Source organism: Protopterus annectens, chromosome 4.part0, assembly GCF_019279795.1.
Source record: "Protopterus annectens isolate FY-2018-M chromosome 4.part0, PAN1.0, whole genome shotgun sequence".
In the NCBI taxonomy this organism is placed as follows: Eukaryota; Metazoa; Chordata; order Ceratodontiformes; family Protopteridae; genus Protopterus; species Protopterus annectens.
The window spans coordinates 422,572,315-422,593,303 of NC_056733.1; the positions used below are offsets into that span (position 1 = coordinate 422,572,315).

The 20,989-nt window shown below is 44.7% G+C and overlaps 1 protein-coding gene across 7 annotated transcripts in view; it reads right to left on the bottom strand.

Annotated features, from left to right (window-relative positions):
• MTMR3 (myotubularin related protein 3) overlaps nucleotides 1–20,989 on the bottom strand; it is a 2,239,538-nt gene that overhangs the window by 283,255 nt on the left and 1,935,294 nt on the right. For all 7 annotated transcript variants that reach the window (XM_044068370.1, XM_044068372.1, XM_044068373.1 and 4 more), the window contains one exon: nucleotides 10,573–10,718. In XM_044068370.1, coding sequence (XP_043924305.1) covers nucleotides 10,573–10,718 — 146 coding nt within the window. The remainder of the gene's footprint in view (nucleotides 1–10,572; nucleotides 10,719–20,989) is intronic.

Genomic DNA, 20,989 nt, shown 5'->3' on the forward strand with positions numbered 1-20,989 from the left:
ATACAGACTAAAAGAAAGGGAGAGATTGGCAGGGAGACAGCCTGAAGAAACAAGCTTGTTATCCATATGATGAAGAAGCAGATAGTCATTCAGACATTTTGAACTGTCCTTGATTTTGAGAGTCTTTCCCTTTCCTTTCCTTTTGGGGAATCCTTGCTACTTTTTTTTTAATTCTGTTTCTTGACACCCTGCTGCTTAAAATTGCTTCTAGAAAAAGGGAGCAAAGATTAAGGAAAAATTACTTGCCTTACAAAAAAGGAGGTTGGAAGATTTAAGTCAGCCTTTGAATCAACTTTCCCCTCTCATCAAGTATCTCAGTAGAAGGGCAAAACCAAACATCCTTGTCCATGGGAGAGTTTAAAATTAGCTTTAACATCTTCAGGGAGAGTGTGAAAATATAACCAAACAAATCTTCTCATGACTGACCCAGAAGAGAAAAAGTACAGTTGTGTACACTTACCATAAATGTAGATGTTCGAGTGTATTCACTGTTGCAGTCATCACATTTGGGTTATCTGCCTGCTGGTAGCCCTCAGTCGGCCCTAATACCAGAGTCTTAGGATTTCTGTGTTGGATGCTGTCGCCTCTTCCATGACGTCAGGTCATCAGGGGTATAAAACATGCAGCCGATGCCATTGCATCAGTTTTTCTTGCCCCAGATGTCAGGAGCCCCCAAAATAGGAAGCAATTACATGGTGTGGAACACCTCCAGTAAAAAGTAAACACCACTGCCATAAGATATGGCCAAAAAAAGAGGATAGGTAGAAAGTATAGAAAAGTCAGGGGGCTGGAGGGAGGGTAACCAGGACTGCAACAGTGAATACACTCGAACATCTACATTTATGGTAAGTGTACACAACTGTACTATGTTCTTCGTGTTTCAATGTTGCAATCATCACATTTGGCTTGATTCCCAAAGCTAAGGAAGGGTGGAGGTAGCTAAAGAGCATTAGGGCTAGCAAGCAGGCCCTGTAAGACTGCTGTGGCAAATCCAGCTCTGGATTTAGAAAAAGTAGGCAAGTAGCAATGCTTGGTGAAAGTATGTACAGAGCTCCAGGTTGCAGCTTAGAGGATGGCCCTGGTAGGGACTCCTCTGAGAAATGCAGTAGAGGTAGATGCAGTCCTGGTGGAATGTGTTCTTATCCCCTGTGGGGTAGGTTTTCCATGGTGCTTGTAGCAGAAATGTATGTAATTTGCTATCCATTTGGAAATGGTTTGCTTTGAAATGGCCTTCCGCTCTGCCCCTGCAGCAAAGCTGACTAGCAGCTGGGTCAGTTTTTCTGAGAGGCTTAGTCCTGTCCAAACAGAATCTAAGCTGTCTGTGCACGTCTAGGGAATGCAGTATCCTTTCCCCTTTATTCTGGGGATTGCAAATGAATGAAATGGTTTAGAGCCACACTAGATACCACCTTGGGCATAAATAATGGTTTAGTCCTGAGGGAAACCCTGTCTGCGTGGAAGATAATGAAGGGTTCCACTGCCATAAGGGCCTGCAGTTCAGACACTCTTCTTGCAGAAGTGATGGCTAGAAGTAAAGCTGTTTTCCAAAAAACGGAATTTCAACTCTGCTGTAGCAGCTGGTTCAAAGGGGGGGGGGAGAGAGTACGTTTTTCAAACACAAAGTTTAGGTCCCAGGCTGGAGTGGGAGCTCTCCGGGGGGGGGGGGGGTCTTACATTTTTGGCCCTTCTAAGGAATTGTTTTAGCCATGGATGAGAGAAGAGTGGTGGCTCAGTATTATAATGTGCTGATATGGCTGAGGCATGAATGTTAACTGAAGAGAAAGATAGGCCCTTGTGGAGCACTTCTGTTAAATAATCTAGAATATGAGATAAGCTGGGTACCGTGGTGCCCATCCCCTGAGACTGGCTCCAGGAACAATATCTTATCCACTTTTCTGAATAGGATTTTCTAGTACTAGGCCTCCTTGCCTCAAGAATGACATCCAGCACCTGCTTACTGAGGCTTGCTAGAGGTGAGTTCATAGGATTAGCCAGGCTGCAAGGTTAAGGGTTTGAAGGTGAAGGTGCAGAATCTGGCCCGCCTGCTCGGACAGCAGGGAAGGGGTCTGAGGCAGGTGCCATGGCTGTAGCACTGTCAGACTGCGCAAAAAGGGGGTACCAGTGCTGGCATGGACAGTCCAGTGAAATCAGTATTGTTCTTGGCTTGTCCTGTTTGACCTTTAGTAGGACCTTCGAGAGGAGAGGCAGACGGGGGGAAGGCATAAACTGAGAGGCCTTCCCAGGTAAAAGAAAGGGCATCCACATTCCAAGCTTGACTGTGGTGAGCTCTGGTGCAGTATTTGTTCAACTGGTAGTTCTGAGGAGAGGCAAACAGGTCTACCTCTGGAGTCCCCCAATTGTTCCTCAAGAGCTTGAATATTTTGGGTTCCAGTTTCCATTCATGTGGGTCCATGAGATTTCTGCTTAAGTCTGCTATTGAATTTAGTTTGCCGGCAGGAATTGAGCTTGCAGGTTCACTTGGTTGCTCAAGGCTGTGTTCCACAGAGCCATGGCTAGTCTGCAGAGTGGGTAGGAATGGGTTCTCACCTGCTTGTTTATGTACCACATAACTGTGGTGTTTTCTGCCTTTAACAATAGTTGTCCTGGAAGAATAAGGTCTTTGAAGGCTGTCAGAGCATTCTGTACAGCTAACATTTCTTTTTGATTGATATGCAGGTGCATCTGTATCAGGCTCCAATTGCCCTGAATGCACTGCCCTGCCCTGTGAGCCCCCCATGCATAGTCTGATATGTCTGTTGTTAGGGTTTGGGCGGCAGGGGGTAGAGTGAAAGGGAGTCCCTTGTTGTGGTTGCAGGTCTCTGCCCACCAAAGGAACTCTGCCCTTACACAAGGAATAATAGGTATCATTGTTTCCAGGTCCTGAGAATGTTGACACCATAGACTTTTTAGATACCATTGAAGTTTCCTCATATGCAGTCTTGCATATGGAATTAGAAAAATGCAGGAGGCCATGAACCTCAAGGCTTGCAGTATTTGTCTTGCAGACAGCAGGGTTTTCGTGGCCACTAGTTTGAAGTAGGTTGTCAAATTAATTTAATTTGTTTCTCTGGCGTGAGGAAAGCTATCTGGGAAGTTGTATTCAAGCTTGCTCACAGGAATATAATTTGTTGACAGGGTAACAGATGTGATTTCTTTTCGTTTATGGTGTACCCCAGACAGGTTAGGACTCTTTGTACAAAGGCCAGATGATTCAGAAGTATGTCCTGGCTTTTTGCCTGAATTAGACAATCGTCCAGGTATGAGTATATTTGAATATTTCTTTGCCTGCAAAATGCAATGACTGGAGCTAGGCACTTTGTGAATACCCTGGGTGCAGTAGATAAGCCAAAGAGCAGTGCAGAGAACTGATAGTGCGTGTAGCCTGCTTTGAAGCGTAGGTATCTTCTGCAAGATTCCCTGATTGGGATGTGCAGGTATGCTGTCTTTAAATCGAGTGTTGCCAACCAGGCATCTTTGCCTAGCATAGGAAGCAACTGGTGAAGAGTCAGCATCTTGAATTTTGGAATCAGCAAAAAGGTGTTTAGAGTAGACAGGTCCAGGATAGGATGCCATGAATTGTCCTTTCTGGGTACCAGGAAAAGTCTTGAGTAGAAACCTTGTCCCTTTTCCTCTTCTGGTACAGTTTGAATAGCCTTTATGCTTAAGAGAGAGAGTACTTGCTTTTGAGCCTCTGCCCACTGATTTGGGGGTAGATCTGGCCAACCGTTTGGGGTTGGTAACGTGTGGAAGTGAAGTCTGTATCCTCGGGACACTATTTAAAACTCATCTGTCCTGGGTAATGAGCTCCCAGTTTTTTGCATGTAGGGCAATCCCCCCCCCCCCCAAAAGGGGCAGTCAGTTGAGAAGTGCTTGGAAGTTTAAAAATGAAGTCATTCAGACAGTTTACCATAGGGGGGAGTTTTACTACTCCCAGATTTGGAAGAGGGGGCCCCCCACTGTTTAGTCCTGTGCGTACCCTGGGACCAAAGCTTGGGTGTTCTGCTGGATCTGGGTTTGGGCTGAGAAGGCCTGGAAGAGGCAGGAAAGGACCAATTTTGGAAGGCCAAGGCCTACTAAATCTTGGAGGTTGAACTTGTAAGAAATCTTTAGCAGTTTGCATAGATTTAGCTTTTTAAGAAATTCGTCTGCCTTATTGCCAAACAGGCGGTCCTGATTTAAGGGAGCATCCAGTAATTTAGCTTTAACATGATCTGGCAAGGATTGCTCCTTAAGCCAAGCATGCCTTCTAAGTTCAGACCCAGTGACAGCAGCCTTGCAAGATGCCTCTAATGAATCAAAATCACATTGCAAAGTATGTTTTCCAACTTGTTCAGCAGAATGCATTAAATCCTGTAAATTCTTATTTTCAGCACAATCAGGAATCAACATCATTTTCTGTTTAAGCAATCCAGTAATATGCTGCTGATACTTTAACATATGAAACTGGCAGTTTAAGGCCCTAATGGCCAAAGTTGCGTGTACCTTCTTACTCCATCTATCCAGCTCCCTCGAGTCTCTATCAGAGGGGGTAGGATTTTTAGCAGTAGTAGCTTTAATGCCCTTGGGACCCTGTGAAATGGTCTCAGGATCCGCAGTAAGATTTTTGAAAAGGAACTTGAGAATCAGGAACCCTGTAATATCTATCAGGTTTTCTGGGAGCAGGAGGTGAAGAGTCAGGGGCCAAGCTAGATTCCGAAAAAGCATCATTAACAATGTCTAGTACAGGAGGGATAGCTAAAGGCATGTGCTGGGGCAGGAGTAAGAAATCCCTAAGCCTCTTTTTAGAATCAGAGAAATCCTGACTTTCCCAACGAAAAAGCTCCCTAAGAGTATGCAAGGTTTCACCAAGAGACAGATCCTCCGGGGGTGCAGAGGGAATAGTCCTCAGCATCAGAATCCTTATAGGTAGAGAAGGGTAAATCCTGGTCATCAGAGGATACAGAAATTTCAGAATCCTGGTCAGAAGTATCATAAGCAAACCAAGTCCTAGGTGTCTTAGATGGGGAAGGTTGGCTTACCCTGATTAAAGTAATAAGGTCTTCAGCCATTCTTATCATTTGTTTTTTAGGCATAGAGGCCTGACCATGTGGTCCGAGCGTCAGTTTTCTAGGCATGGTTCGAGTTTTAAGCCTTGAAAAAGAAGATGGCGTCAGTTTAATATGCAAGTCAGTAACCTTCAGAAGCCGGTGCCTGCACAGCGCCTCCTGACCCATCCAAGGTTTTGACATCCGCAGGTTCCCCAATTGAAGCATATTGCGGCATACAGGACTCCGAATGGGTCTCAGTAGAGGCCTGCAAATCTGAAGTAGCGGGCATCAGGGTCTGCGAAAGCGCCTCACTGAGTACCGGCAAACTGGCGACTGGCTTAGGAAAAGCGTCATCGGCAGCTTTGGACATAGGTGGCCTGTCTCTGTCTTTATCTTTCCGTTTTTTCAGAATGTCTGTAGTCTGATAGCTTACCGAAGACATATCTGAATAATTGAACCGAGCATCAAAATATTTAGAAGCAAAAATATACCAACGACGGATAGTTTGTGGTTTGAATAAGGCACAAAACTGACAACGAGGTCAGGGCCTAAGCAAGGAATACAGTACGAATCTTTATGAGGTATTTGCTTTTCACAAGAAATGCAATTATTTACTTTTACTGACATCTGTTTAGAGCAAGAAAAAATTTCCCCAACGGGGTACTTAGCTTTTAGTTGAAGACTTCGGTTCTGAAACTCGAAAACAAAACTTTCAGGAGTCGGCCGACCCGCACTTGCGAACTGCTACTTCCGGCACCGCACGGCAAGAAAGATTGATGTAATGGCGTCAGATGCATGTTTTATACCCCTGACGACCTGACATCACAAAAGAAGAGGCAACAACCGACGCAGGACCCAAGACTTTGTTAATCAGGCTGACTGAGGGCTACTGCAGGCAGATAACCCCTAATGTGATGACTGCAACAGTGAAACACGAAGAACATCTTGTTTATGGGCCTCCGCTCACTGGTTTGGGGGGAGGTCTGGCCATCCACTTGGGGGTAGGAGAGTGTGGAAGTGGAATCTGTAACTTAGGGAAACTGTTTAAAACCCATTTGTGTTGGGTAATGAATTCCCAGTTTCTTGCATGCAGGGCGAGCTTTCCTCCTAAAGGTGCAAGAAGTTGAGCAAGGCTTGGAAGAGCTAAGGATAAGTCATCGTGCCATTTTTCTGCAGGGGGGTGGTGTATTACTCCCTGCTTTGGAAGTGGGAGCCCCCCACTGCTTAGATCTGTGCATAGCCTGAGACTGGAGCCTTGGAGCCTTGGTGGTCTGCTGCTCCCGGGTTTGGACTGAGAAGGCCTGGAAGGGACTGGAAAGGACCAGTTCTTTGAAGGCCAGTGCCTACTGAATCTAGGTGACTGTACTTGTAAGAAATATTTAGCAATTTGCATAGATTTAGCTTTTTCCTCCATTTTTTTGAGGTTTTCTGCTTTATTGCCAAAAAGGCACTCCTGGTTTAAGGGTGCATCCAATAATTTAGCTTTATCATGATCTGACAAGTTTTGTTCCTTAAGCCAAGCATGCCTTCTAAGTACAGACCCAGTGACAGCAGCCCTGCAAGATGCTTCTAAAGCATCAAAACCACATTGCAAAGTAGGTTTACCAACTTGGTCAGCAGAATGCATTAACTCTTGTAAATCTTGTAACTCTTGTAAATCACAAATATTTTTACCTGGGTAATGAGCTCCCAGTTTTTTGCATGTAGGGCATGTGTTCAGCACAGTCAGGGATCAACATCATTTTCTTTTTAATTAGTCCCATAACATGCTGCTGATACTTTAACATATGAAACTGGCAATTTAAAGCCCTAATGGCCAGAGTACCAGAGGTGTATACCTTCTTACCCCATCTGTCTAAATCCCTAGAATCCCTGTCAGAAGGGGTAGGATTTTTGGCAGTAGTAGCCTTAATGCTTTTAGGTCCTTGGGAAATGGTCTCTGGATCCACAGTAGGATTCTTGAAGAGAAATTTGTGAGAGTCAGGTACTCTATAGTACCTGTCAGGTTTCCTGAGAGCTGGAGTAAAAGTGTCTGGGGTAAGGCTGGATTCCAAGAAAACATCATCTACAATCTCCAGAACAGGAGGGACAGCTAGATGCCTGTGCTGAGGCAGGTTTAAGAATTCCCCAAGTCTCTTTTTGGACTGAGAATAGTCCGGGCTTTCCCAGCGGAAATGTTCCCTAAGGGTATGCAAGGTTTCACCAAATGAAAAATCCTCTGGAGGGGAAGCAGAGGGAATGGAATCCTCTGCATCAGAATCCTCATTAGTAGACAAGGGTAAATCCTGTTAGTCAGAAGGAATAGAGATATCAGACTCCTGATCAGAAGAATCAGAAGGAAAATCAGTACTAGGTCTCTTAGAGGGGAAGGCTGGCTTCCCCTAATTACGATAATAAGGTTTTCAGCCATTCTAATCATTTGTTTTTGAGGCATGTGGACCTGAGAATGCAGTTTGGTCATTGGTTTTCTAGGCGTAGTGCAAGCTTTAGGCCTGAAGAATTCGGTATTTTTTTAGCTTGAAACGAAGTTGTCGGTTTAATATGAAAACCTGTAGGCCTGAATACACCCTCAGAAGCCGGTGCCTGCACAGCGGCTCCAGACCCATCCAAGCTAGAGACATCCACAGGTTCCATAGTCGAAGAAGTATCCTGCAGAAGTGGGTATCAGGGGCTGCAAAAGCACCTCACTGAGTACTGGCAGACTGGCGACTAGCTTAACGGAAGCGTTGTCAGAAGTTTTGGACCTATGCGGTCTGTCTCTGTCTTTATCCTTATGTTTTTTCAGAAGATCGGTAGTCGGATGGCTTAACAAAGCCATTTCAGAGTATGGAGATCGAGAACGAAATTATTTAGCTACAAAAATAGCCTGACAACAAATAGTACAGGCATTGAACAAGGCATAAAACCGACGGCAAGGGACATCCTGGTCTGGGCCTAAACAGGTGAAGCAGTAAGAATGAAAATCTCTATGAGGTATTTGCTTTCACCACGCAAGACAATTATTAATTTTTTCTGACATCGGTTACAGCAAGAAAAAAGGATCCCCAATGGGGTACTTATCTTTTTGAAGATTTCAGGTCTGAAAACGAAAATTTCAGGAGTCGGACGACCGGCACTTGCAAAGTGCTTCTGCTTCTGGCACCGCACGGCAAGAGAGACTGATGTAATGGCATCAGCTGCATGTTTTACACCCCTGATGACCTGACGTCATGGAAGACGCAACAGCATCCGACACAGAAATCCCAAGACTCTGGTATTCAGGCCGGCTGAGGTCTGCCTGCAGGCAGATAACCCAAATGCGATGACTGCAACAGTGAAACACGAATAACATCCCTGGAAACGGTATCAGTAGAGTCTTAAGAACACCAAGTCAAACTACAAGAGAAGCAGAAACTAAAGAGGCATTCAAATACTTTTTCACCCCAGAAGAGGGAAGGGTATTAGGTAACATGTAAGCCTGGCATTTTAAAATTCTGAATGTTGTAGCAGAAGAATAAACCATCTTCTTAAATTAGTCAAAAGCTTTCCTACTGTTGTCAAGAGGGAATGGGCTTAACATTATCTACCTGTCTAGCAGCAGCAGTTTAGGATAAAGAAATCAATGCAGGGTCTGGTTTGGGTTTAGAAAACAAAGCATTTGAGAGTCTGCAGTAACTTCCTAGGGATAGGAGGCTGAGAAGTAACCAACAAGCTGTTTGAAAAACATTCTCCAAAGCAGATAAAACAGGTGAGACAACTGCAGGTTGAGGAATACCTGGCTGTGACAAATCATAATACATTTGCTGGGCAATAGGACTATCATTTTACTCCCACTCATTGTAAATAATGTTTCTAAAAAAAATTAAAAAAAAATAAAGTGTCTTCTGGTGGGAAAACCTGAAGCCACACTTTCTTCAGAATCAAAGTGTTCAGTTTATTTATTAAGAAATCCCTGAAACACATTTTCCCAACAATCCCTGCTAGTCTGAAGAATCAGTGGCAAAAAGAAAAGGGAGTCTTTCTTTTATCAGTAGAGGAAACAGGCACAATAAAAGCAGAAATAAATTCTCAAGCAAATCCTAGCAAATCTTCCTTGACCTCAGAAACAGAGACAAGAAAAACATTTTTTTTTTGTAATGTGGGTTTCTTTTCCATGACAATCCCTGGAAAAAGACATACACAAAGCAGATACACTCTCTGTGAGCTCAGGCTACCTTTCTCGGCTAAGTTGTACACTTACATGCACCTCTTCTCCAAGACCAATAAGAGTGGTTCTCCCTTGCCCATGAAGGGAAACACTATAGCCAGTGGAGATGGTGTCTATCCTTCAGTTCTTAGGAGCTGCAGATGCTATACCAGAGGAACTGGGGGGGGGGGCTATGAGCAATACAAGGAACCTACCACAGCAATTACCCATAGCATTTGAGGCAAATAAGAAGCCGCTCTGATATTCAAAGATTCATTGATGACTTTGTTCTTCTTGCAGTTGGGAGAAGGAAGAAATGGGGAGACTAGTAACTGCTCCAAAGGTCCAGCCATGAAGGAAGCCTCTAAGCTGGGGAGCGGAACCTAAAGGAGTTGGAAAATGTCAAGACCGCTCAAAAACAGGGTTTGAGGCAAAAAACACAGTAAAGTTCACCAAAAGCACCAGATAAGTGGGAAAAAGGTAATAGGAAAGGTAGGGATGGAGTGGACATATAATGTTAAAGCAGTTAAAAGGGCAGAAGATAAACTTGCGATCTCTTTCTGCCAACAAGTTAATAATAATGAAACTCTGAAGCAAATACACTACAGTTGGAAAGATAATTAAATATTACAAATTATTACAGAAATGGTGCAACATCTATGAGAAAGAAAGAATGTACATACAAAATGGAAGTACCACAGTTCATAAATTTTTAATTGTTGCCACATTTTGGTAAAATATCTAATAAATACATAATGTGCAAGAATGTAACATTTGTGTGCAAGTGATATGCCACTAATTTAAAATGCAGTTTAAAACAGGCAACTAGTAGGCAGCATTAATACGTTTTAATGAGGATATTTTGGAATGGAATCTCAAAAAAAAATATGTTCCCAAAAATCTCACCTCATCTTTAAAACCAACAGCAGCAAAGTATTCCTCAGTATCACTCAGGATGCTAGCAATTCATCCAGGTTACATCATCATTTTCTACAAACCTAATAATGCTCTTGTAGTTACATTTAATTCATATTTTACACACACACACACACACACATATATATATATATATATATATATATATATATATGTCATACTGCGGTGGTGGTGCTGCGGTAGCGTTGTCGCCTCATAGCAAGACATTGTCCCGTTCGATTCTCAGCTAGAGCGTCTTCTGTGTGGAGGCATACGTGAATAGGGCGTGCCTTTGTTGAAGGTTGTGCATCAGGGCTGGTAACCCAGTACGTAAAAATCCACTACCAATCATTAGCGGACCGGAGTTCCGCTGTGGCGACCCCTAACCGGGAAAACCAGAAAGACACAAACAAATATATATATATATATATATATATATATATATATATATATATGTCAACTCACCTTCCCAGATGCTGGTCATCACTAGCAGAGCATGAGACAAGATATGGTGCACAGGTTTCATCAACAGGTGTGGAAGGTGAAGAACTGGGCAAGTAAACGGCATTCCAGAGCAAGAGGTTGCGAACATGGCATACTGGATACAGAACCTAAAAGTTGAAAGTAAGTATAACATCAGGACAGCAAATACATTAAAAAATTAAGTTAAAATTAAATTTAGCATGATCTTGTTAGCTGACAAAGGAATAATAAAAGCATTTTTATTATTGTAACTTTCTATTACACTCCACAATGTTTTTTGCTGCTTTCCATGACGAGAGGCAATGCTTCCTAATGGGATCCTTTTTAGCATGATGGACTCACGGGTCAAATGAAGCAGGATGCCGTATTACAGGTAACTCAGTCAGTCATAAAACAAACTCACATGGGTCTAATGAAGCCATACAACCTTTCCTGGAGACAAAAGAGAAAGTGTGCGCATCTCACTCAAAAGGAGACAAGAAAGAGTACATTTATTTTGGAGAAGCGTCTTCTGATTTACATCTGTTAATTTTTTTACACACCTTTACTGAATTCTTACTTGTGACACAGGCAAACTTACATTTATATAAAAGAAATCAAACTATATTAACAAAATCACATTTACAAACATTATACCGGGAAAAGCCGAAAAACACAAAAAATAGGATATATAACAATATATGTGATATATATATAACAAATGACAAATAAAAAATATATAATCTAAGCAACATTACATAAATTATTTAATTACTGCCTACTCTGAAACCTCATTCCTCCTCCAAAACATTTTTGTGTGTGTATCATTATCACAATTTCCATTTTTTTCTGTGCAGTTTACTCTTACCCTTTTCTAAAGATCCCACTTCCTGTTCTCTTACCTCTGCTACAATATTCACTACTTCAAGTGTAGTTGGTTTAGATTTTTATTTCCATTTTCTAGTAATTGCTTTTTGTTTTTGGCAGCCACCAAAATTAAACTTAACAAGGCTTTACCATGTTTAAGCAATTCAGATCCTATATCCAAGCTCGAAAACAAACATTTCCTTAGTTAAACTAATTTGCTCGCTCAGTGTCCCTGACAGAATATACTCTAGTGAATTTTTAAGGTCTGCCAACTCATTACACTCCCAAAAAAAGAAGTCATGTACTCACCATAACGTTCCATCTGTGTTGTCCATTTTCATTCTTCCTTAGCCGACTGGTTCGGATGCAATCCCTCAGATTCGACTTGGCCGTTGCTAAAGCTTGTGGCAACCAAAAACTCTCAAGCTTCTCCCTTACCCATAACGCTCCAACCCGAAGTACCTCAGATCTTGTTTGCTGATTTACTAGAAAGGGAATATTTGTAGACAAATAGGAAGAAGACTACATCTGGAGCCCAATATAAAGGACATTAATGTCCATAAACCACTTATTCCTCCAGGAGTTTAGAAAGGATGGGGGGGGGGGGTGATGGGTGGGGAGTGGAGGAAGAATGAAAATGGACAATACGGATGGAACGTCACGGTGAGTACATAACTTATTTATCTGATGTTGTCCATTTTCATTCTATCCTCAGCTGATGTGACAGAGTTCCCAGCTACTCAAGATCCTGGGTGGACTCAAGGAAGGATATTCCTGAGCACAGTTGAATCAAATGATGCTGTATTGCTGCAGACCAAATCCAATTTGTAATGAGCAACAAGGGTATGGGGAGTGGCCCAAGGTGCTGCAGTGCAAATGTCATCCATGGACATTCTACACTGAAAAACTGAGGAAGTTGCCATGGATTTTGCTGAATGGACCCATAACAGTTTTGGTAAGTAAAGCCCAATTTATTATAAATAAATGAAATACAGTCAGTCAGCCATTTGGCTAAAGTTACATTGGCAACAGGCTTTCCCAATTTTACTTATACAAATGACACAGACAATTGGTCAGATTTTCTGATGTCTTTTGTTCTGTTTAGGTAAAAAAGTAATTGTCTGTGAACATCCAAAAAATGTAACATATATTCACCCTTGTTAGCAAATTTAGGAAAGAATATTGGCAAATTAATGGACTAATATTAGATTCTGACGCCACCTTAAGAAGAAAGGATGCTTTACTTAGTAAGGTAACTCTGTCCTTGTAAAAATCAAGTATGGAGGTTTTGAGGACAAGGGTTGAATTACAGAAATTTGTCTGGCAGAAATAATGGCTACCAGAAAAATTGTCTTCCAAGAAAGGTATTTAAGGTCAGACTCACCTGCTGGTTCGATTGGGGAACGAGTAAGAACATGAAGTATCAGATTAAGGTCTCATGGGGGAATAGGGTCTTTAAAAGGAGGTTTTAGAAGAAGAGTGCCTCTCAAAAAAGATTTGCAGAGCTTGAGAGACGCAACTGAAAAACCCTCAAATCCAATGTGAAAATACGATATAGCTGCTAACCGAACTTTAACTGTTGAGGGACTAGCTTATTTTTTAAAAAGTATAGGCATAAATTCCACGATGTTACGTGTGGGAGCTGAAAGACAATGAACAGAATTTTGCAAGTCCAGTAAACAAACCTTTTTCATGTAGAGGATTTATGGGAAGATAAAAGTATATGTCAGACAGGTGAAGAAAGCACAGGCTGTCTGGCTATTAATGGAACTGGAGAAGCTAGGCTTGTCAGCCTGAGGTTTGATAAGTCTGAATGAATCATGCCTGTTGGGTCAGACAGGAGGGCTGTAGTTGGATCCAGAATCCAAGTTTAGTGAAGTAAGTGAAACCAAAGGAAGGGGAGCCAAATTTGTTGAGGCCAGTAAGGTGCAATGATGATGACTTTGCTCTTCAACATTTTAGCTTTCTGTATGAATTAAGGAATTAGCAGTATTGGAGGATAGGCATAAAGAAAACTGTGTATGTGGGGGGGGGTTAGTCATGAAGGAAAGCATCCCTTAGTGATTTCCCCTGTGGGGGATTAGGGCAAAGTAGCTGCTGCATTTGTTGTTTAGGGGAGAAGCAAAATGATCGCAGCAAGGCTGGCCCCACTGACGGAAAATAATTTCCACTACGTTCTTGTTGCGAGATTACTCATGAGGTAGAAAAAATGTACCTGCGCAGCTTGTTTGCAATCACATTGGACTTTCCGGAATGTGCATTGCTATAAGTATCCCTCTATGCCTGCCGAGAGATCACCTCAATGAACTCGTCGGTAGGTAGAATCACCCAGGAGTTAGACGGGCCAGTAAGACAGCCTCCAGGAATACAGACTCTTCAGATGAAGGGCTGCTAGATATAGAGCCACCTCTCCATTTTAAGATTAAAAGGACATCTCCAAATGAGACATCTTCAGGAGGTGACTACGGGGATCATTCACCCTCACTGAAGTCTGTATCTTCTGTGAAAGACTCCTCCGGGGAGTCCAAGTGCTTCCTATTGCACGTCTTCATCTTGGGGACCTCCTCAGCGGGATGCTCTGGGGAGGTATTAGAAGTCATCGGGATACCCAGCTGGGAAGCCTGGGGTTTCAGCACTGGCACTCCTTGTGGAAAAGAGGGTTGAGACTTCGACCGCAGAGATGTCAAGGCTGTAAACTGAGGTTCCAAGGGGGTAGGAACCATCTGTATAGCTGAGACAGACAATGCTGTCGCCATAGCTTCAAAGGCAGACCTCCCCAGATAGGGAGAGGACCCTGGATCCAAAAAGGGAAACTTCTGGACCATTGTCCCTCCTTGCTCCATAGACAATCACCCCAGAGGCAGAAGTCGGAGCCGAGCTAACCCATGCCGAGGCTCCAAAGTGCAGAGATGGCTCAGACAACTTTGGAGTCAACTCCAACACCTCAGATCCAACAGGGAAGCCTTGGCTCTGACAGCTCTCCAGATCTAACTGAACTGCTCAGAGTGAACTGCAGATCTGAGGATAAAAGTATCCTTGGATCCAAGTCAAACAGAGCTGGATGGCTCAGATCAAATGAGTCAGACGGTGAGTCAGACGGTGGAATGAAGCAATGGAGGAACTGGAAGAGGAGGTGTGACAGAACACTGGATCTCCTGACCCGAAAAGGTAGGAGCCAACGTGGCACCCATCAATGTCTGCGCCAAGAGAATTCTTTTCACCACTCTCGCCATATCTTCTTCTTGTTAAGCTCCTGGAAGAACAAGTGAAAAATCCCAAAGGGGATCTAGGGCTCTCCAAAAAGGGAGAGGGAACCCTGGATCTATTGAAGGGGAGCATCTAGTCCTTGGAAGTGAAACAATACAGGACAGAGAAGCTGGATGAGTTGGCTTATGCATTGGCTCCGAAGAAGTCTGATCAGATATGTCTTTTTTCTTTTGCTTCAGATCTGATGTTGAGGTTGAATCCGATGAATCCCTTTTCGTGAGCTTCAGATCCGAGGTTGAGGTCAGATCCGAAACTTTAGTCTTTTTCCCTTTAGAATCCGAAATCCAAAGAAGAAGTTGGATCAGGAAGAGGCCTTTTTCTAGGTTGCTTTGAAGCCATAACAGGAAGAGCTAGAAGGGCTCGGAGAAGGAGATTTAGGCCTTTTAGATTTTTTAGGGGATATAGCTTGATATAGCCTCTCTGAAAGAAGGTAGATGTCCTTTTAATATCAACTTATTTTTTCTCTCTACCAGGGCTTTAGGGTTAAACCAGTGACAAATAGAGCAATCTTCTTGAAAATGGAGAGGTCCCAGACAATACACACAAAGTGTGGGAATCCGATAATGGAATCTTGTGCCCACACTTAAGACATTTTTTTAATTCAGCTGGACTCCTCTTCTCTCTGCCACAGCCGGAGCAACAGTGAAGAAAAAAAAGTTATGTACTTATCACGTTCCATCTGAGTAGTTAGACTTCATTTGGCAACAACCTGTGGGTTTCGGATCCAGACCTGATCCGAGATGGCAGTTTCACCAGCATCACATCCGAACTCCAAGCTCCTTCCCTTACATTATACCACTGCACCTCCTTCCTTCCCTCAGATCAAGTTTGCCACCCAACAAATGAGCCCGATCAGCAAAAACCTGACCCACAAGAAAACACAAGAGGGCCGTAAAGGCACTATCTCTTAGTCACTTCAGATGAATGAACCCAATAACAAGGCCAAGGGGAAGGAGGGAGGGATGGTTGATGACAAATGAAGTCTAACTACTCAGATGGAACGTTATGTTAAGTACATAACTTCTTTATCTGAAGTAGTTAACTTCATTTGGTCATCAACCTGTGGGAGAGTCCCCAACAACCATAACCTTGGGAGGCCCTCATGGAAGGATATTCCAGAGCACCGTGGAGCCAAAGGAAGCTCTCTCTCTGGAAACCATGTCCAATTTATAATGAGAAATGAAAGTATGAGATGAGGCCCAAGTAGCCGCTGAACAAATATCGTTCAAGGATACTCGAACAAAAAGCAGCTGACGTAGCCATGGACCTGGTAGAATGGGCATGAACCCTCCTCGGAACAGGCATACCTTTATCTTTGTAAACCGCAAGAATGCAAAGGGAAATCCACTTGGCAACTGTCACCTTGGAAATTGGTTTGCCTAGAAAAGGTCTAGCGAAGGATACAAACAATTGGTCACTTGCAAAAGGGCTTAGTCCTGTGTAAGTAGAAATGTAACTGCTTATGTACATCTAACAAATGCAGCTTATATTCCCCCTTGTTCTGAAAATTTGGAAAGAAAACAGGCAGATTGATTGATATTTGAATCTGAAGCCACTTTACGCAAAAAAGAAGGATTAGTCCGAAGTGAGACCCTGTCTTTATGAAAAATCATATAAGGGGGGTTTTAACAGATAATGCCTGAAGTTCTGACACTCTCCTAGCCGAGGTGATAGCCACTAGGAAATCTGTTTTCCCCAAGACAAAAATTTCAAGTCCACAGAGGCAGCCAGCTCAAAGGGCGGAGCAACTAACGCCTGTAAAACTAAAGTAAGATCCCAAGGAGGAGTGGGGTCCTTAACCGGAGGCCTTAAAAGAAAGGTCCCTTTAATGAAGGTTTTGCAAATTCTGGAAGAAGCCAAGGACCCCATGTTTTCACTTACATGGAAATTAGAAATGGCAGCCAGTTGAACTTTCACCGTAGAAGAGCTGGCTGCTGGAAAAGGTGTGCTAAAAATTCAAGAACCGCTGGCACTGGAGCCATAAAGGGATCTGAATCCCTCTGAGAAGCCCAGATCGATAAATGCTTCCACTTACTACGGTAAACTTTTCTGGTAGATGGCTTATGGGTTGCCACCAGAATAGACCTAACAGGGGAAGAAAGTCCGGGAGTCCTGGCAATCAATGGAACTGAAGCAGCCAAGCCGTGAGCCTCAGACTGCCCAGGTCTGGAAGGGGAATCCCCGATGGGTGCGAAATAAGATCCAGAATCAGAGCCAAGATCCAAGGAGGAGCTACCAGATGAGACCACAGACAGGGAAACCAGATCTGGCAAGGCCAGAATGGGGCAATGAGGATGACTCTGCTCCCCAACTGACAAGCCTTCTGTAAAACTTTGTCATGAGGGGTAATGGAGGACATGCATAAAGAAGACCTGGCGGCCAAGCATGGACCAGAAAATCTCTGGGGGTTTCCCTCTGAGGGGGAATCGGAGCAAAGAACTTGCTGCACTTTGCATTGGAAGGAGATGTGAAGAAGCAAGGCCGACCCATCTCGAGGAAGATCTACTCCACTACACAAGTATTCAGAGAACACTCATAAGGGGTAATCTTTGGGGGTTACAGAAGTGAATCCTGATGGCAGACAGTGTCTTCCCATCCTTCTCACTCTGGACTAGTGTGTCACGGACCATCTTCCCAAACAAGGAAGAGCCGTTATAGAGAGCATTCGCAAAAGACACCTTGAAGGGTTTTGTGAAATCACATAGTCTGAGCAAGGCGTATCGCCTCATGGCAATGCCGGACCCTGCCACCCATGCCGCTCCGGTGGTATGAAAAAGGAGTCGCATGGACGTGTTGGTAACTGCTTTCAGAGTGGCCATTTATGTACAGAATGTGTCTTTATCCTCTGGCGACATGGACTCCGGGGGAGACGTAACTCAGTGTACTCTTTGATCAGGTCACCCTGCAGTCTGATAACATGGGCCATATAATTCAGCACCCTTGTACAAAAGGTGGCTGAAGCACAAGTCCGCTTTCCCAGGCGATCCATTATCCTGGACCCTCGGTCTAGGGGGTGAATCGTGGAACTTTCCTGAGCCTGTTACTTCTTCGTGGCGGCTGCTACCACCATGGCATCCACTGGGGACCTCATGTTCCAGCTTGGTCTATCTACTGGGGGGGGGGGGCTCAAGATTTTATCTGGAAGTTTTAGAATTGGCTCCATGGTGTCTGGCTCTTGCCATGCCCTGGTGGTAATGAAGTCCACCAGGGGGTCCGAGGGGGGGGGTGAACACCAAGTAGTAGATGGGCCCGCGTCGAATACCTCCAGAAACACCGACTCGTCTGAGGAAGGCTTGGGGGTGGGCCAACCCCCCCCCCCACACTGGCGCAGGATCTCCAAGATGTCTCCAAAGGAGACATCCTTGTGGGGGTGGGGGTGATCCAGGGGAGCCTTCCCCTTCCTCCAAGTCGGTATCCTCCATGAGGGACTCTGGGGATTCCAGGTGCCTCCTCCTGCACTTGCGTTTGTGAGGAACCTCTTCAGTGGGGCTTTCCGGAGAGGATTCACGAACAGACTGTGGTTCCTTGAGGGAAACAGTCTGGGGCATGTCAAGCACAGGCTGTCCCTGCATGGCCAGAATGGCAGAAGGCACACCCAGAAGAGAGGGGGTCAGGGTGAATTACGAGGAAATGGTCAGGGGCCTCAATCTATGTGAGAGAACCCTCTCCACCACGTCGAATGCCGTGGGGGAGCGAGCCTCCACTGAAAGAGAACCCCCCCCCCAGATCTGACACGGGGATCGGAGCCGAGCCCAAAGGAGCAGAGACCCCGAGGGGTAGGCCGTGACCCAACAAAGTCGGGGCAGACAGAGGAAAAACACAACACCTCGGATCCGACACCCAGGCTACAGCTCTGAGAGTTCAGATCCGACTCAGTCGGACCAGACACGCTCAAGGTAACTGCTGGCGTCGAGGTAGACGGTACCACTGAAAACAGCCCCCACACTCTGGATCCTCTTGGATCCAGGGTCTCTGATATCAGAGGACGAATCGGAGAAGGAGAAATCGGGGCAAACAACAGTAGTGAGCTCCCTCGAGAGGGTGCCAGCAAGACCCCCATCTGCAACTGGGTGGGAATAAACCTTCGCATCATCCTGTCCATATCGGCTTCCGATAAGCTTCTAGTAGACCTTGAACAGGTCACCGACGCCGGTCGGGAAATACAGTGGACGGAGGCCGAACCTCCTCCGGCTTCAGGGAAAACCTCTGAGAATGGAGCCGAGGGGAAGTCGGCCTGGAAATAGCAGATAGCTTGGAAGGAGGACCCGCCAGATCAGAGTGTTACAGGGATCTCTTCCTTCCCTTTTCTTTCTCTCTCTTTCCTAGACTCCCTTTCCCCAGGTCTGTGGTCAGGATGGTGAGTCCTGGCCTGGGAGGGAGGGGAGGACACTAACTGAGGTAGAGAAGGTCACAGCCGTGACCACAGAAACAGTACACGAGGCGGCGGCCGCCTCCATAGAAGGGAGAAGCCCCTTTAAAATCAGCTTGGCCCTACGGTCTTTCAGGGCCCTGGGGTTAAACCCTGCGCATATGGAGCAGTCGGTGGACAAGTGAGTTGCCCCCAAATGTACAACACAGAGTGTGGATATCCACCAGTGACAACTTATAGCCACACGCTGTGCATTTCCTAAAGATCAACTTCTGTTGATCAGACATAGTCAAGTCCAAAAGGTACAAGGTACCAAAGGCAGACACCCAACCCCAACTCTCACACACACACAAACATGAGACGGGAAAGGAAAAGAAGGCCTGCACTAACTACACTAACCAAAAAGAAATAAGAAGTTATGTTCTCACCATAACGTTCCATCTGAGTAGGTGACTTCATTTGTCTGCAACCTTTGGGTCTTGGATCTGAACTCGGATCCGAGCTGGCAACTTATACATAGCTTAGAGATCAGAGCTCCTCCCCTTACCCATAATCCCCTGCCAACCCTGACTGACCTCAGATCAAGTTTGCCCGTATACAAAAAAGTCGAAGGCTAATACATCCCGAAGGATATAATAGAAGGACATACAGGAACAAGAAAATTTCTGAGGGCCAGGGGGAAGGAGGGGGGGATGGTTGCAGACAAATGAAGTCACCTACTCAGATGGAACATTATGGTGAGTACATAACTTCTTAATCTGAAGTAGGTACTTCATTTGTCAGCAACCTTTGGGACAGAGTCCCCAGCTACCTGAATCTTGGGTGGCCATCATGGAAGGATGTTCCGGAGCACTGCAGAGCCAAAGGACACTCTCCCTCTGGAGATAATGTCCAGCTTATAATGGTTGATAAAGGTATAAGATGAGGCCCAAGTGGCCGCGGAACAAATATCATCCAGTGGAACTCTGGATCTAAAGGCTGCAGAGGTAGATACAGAACGAGTAGAGTGCGCACAAATTCCCTGAGGTGCAGGCCTCCCAGAAGTGTCATAGGCCAAGAGAATACACTGTGAGATCCATCGTGATAAAGTGATCTTAGAGACAGATTTACCTAGGTTAAATTTGGAAAAGGAAATGAACAACTGGTCAGATTGCCTATGACCAGCAGTCCTGTAAATGTAGAAGCGCAGTTGTCTGTGCACATCTAAGGAGTGAAGTTTGTATTCTCCCTTGTTCTGATACTTAGGGAAGAAAACTGGTAGGTTAATGGACTGATTGATATTGGCCTCTGAAGCCACCTTGGGAAGAAAAGAAGGATTGGTCCTGAGGTACACTCTATCCTGATGAAAAGCCAAGTATGGGGGTTTCACACAAAAGGCCTGAAGCTCGGAAACTCTTTTCGCCTAAGTAATGGCGACTAGGAACGTCATTTTCCAAGAAAGGTACTTAAGATCGACTGAGGCAGCTGGTTCAAAAGGGGGAGCTGTCAAGGCCTGCAGAACTAGAGCTAAATCCCAAGGGGGTACAATTTCCCTGATAGGAGGTCTGAGCAAGAAAGTACCCTTGAGAAAGGACTTGCACAATTTCGCTGTAATCAAGGGGCCCGATTCATGCCCCACATGGTAATAAGAAATAGCTGCTAGTTGAACCTTGACCGTAGAGCAGCTAGCCCCCTGATGGAAGAGACCTGTAAGGAACTCCAAGACAGACGGTAACGGAGCTGTGAAGGGGTCTAGGTTATTATTCTCTGCCCAGATGGAGAAGCGCTTCCACTTACTACGATAGACTTTTCTAGTGGAAGGTTTATGTGCTGCTACGAGAATGGCTTTAACCGGTGAAGAGATTCCGGGAGTCCTGACTAGGAGTGGAACTGGAGCAGCCACGCTGTCAGCTTGAGGTTGTCCAGATTCGGGATCAG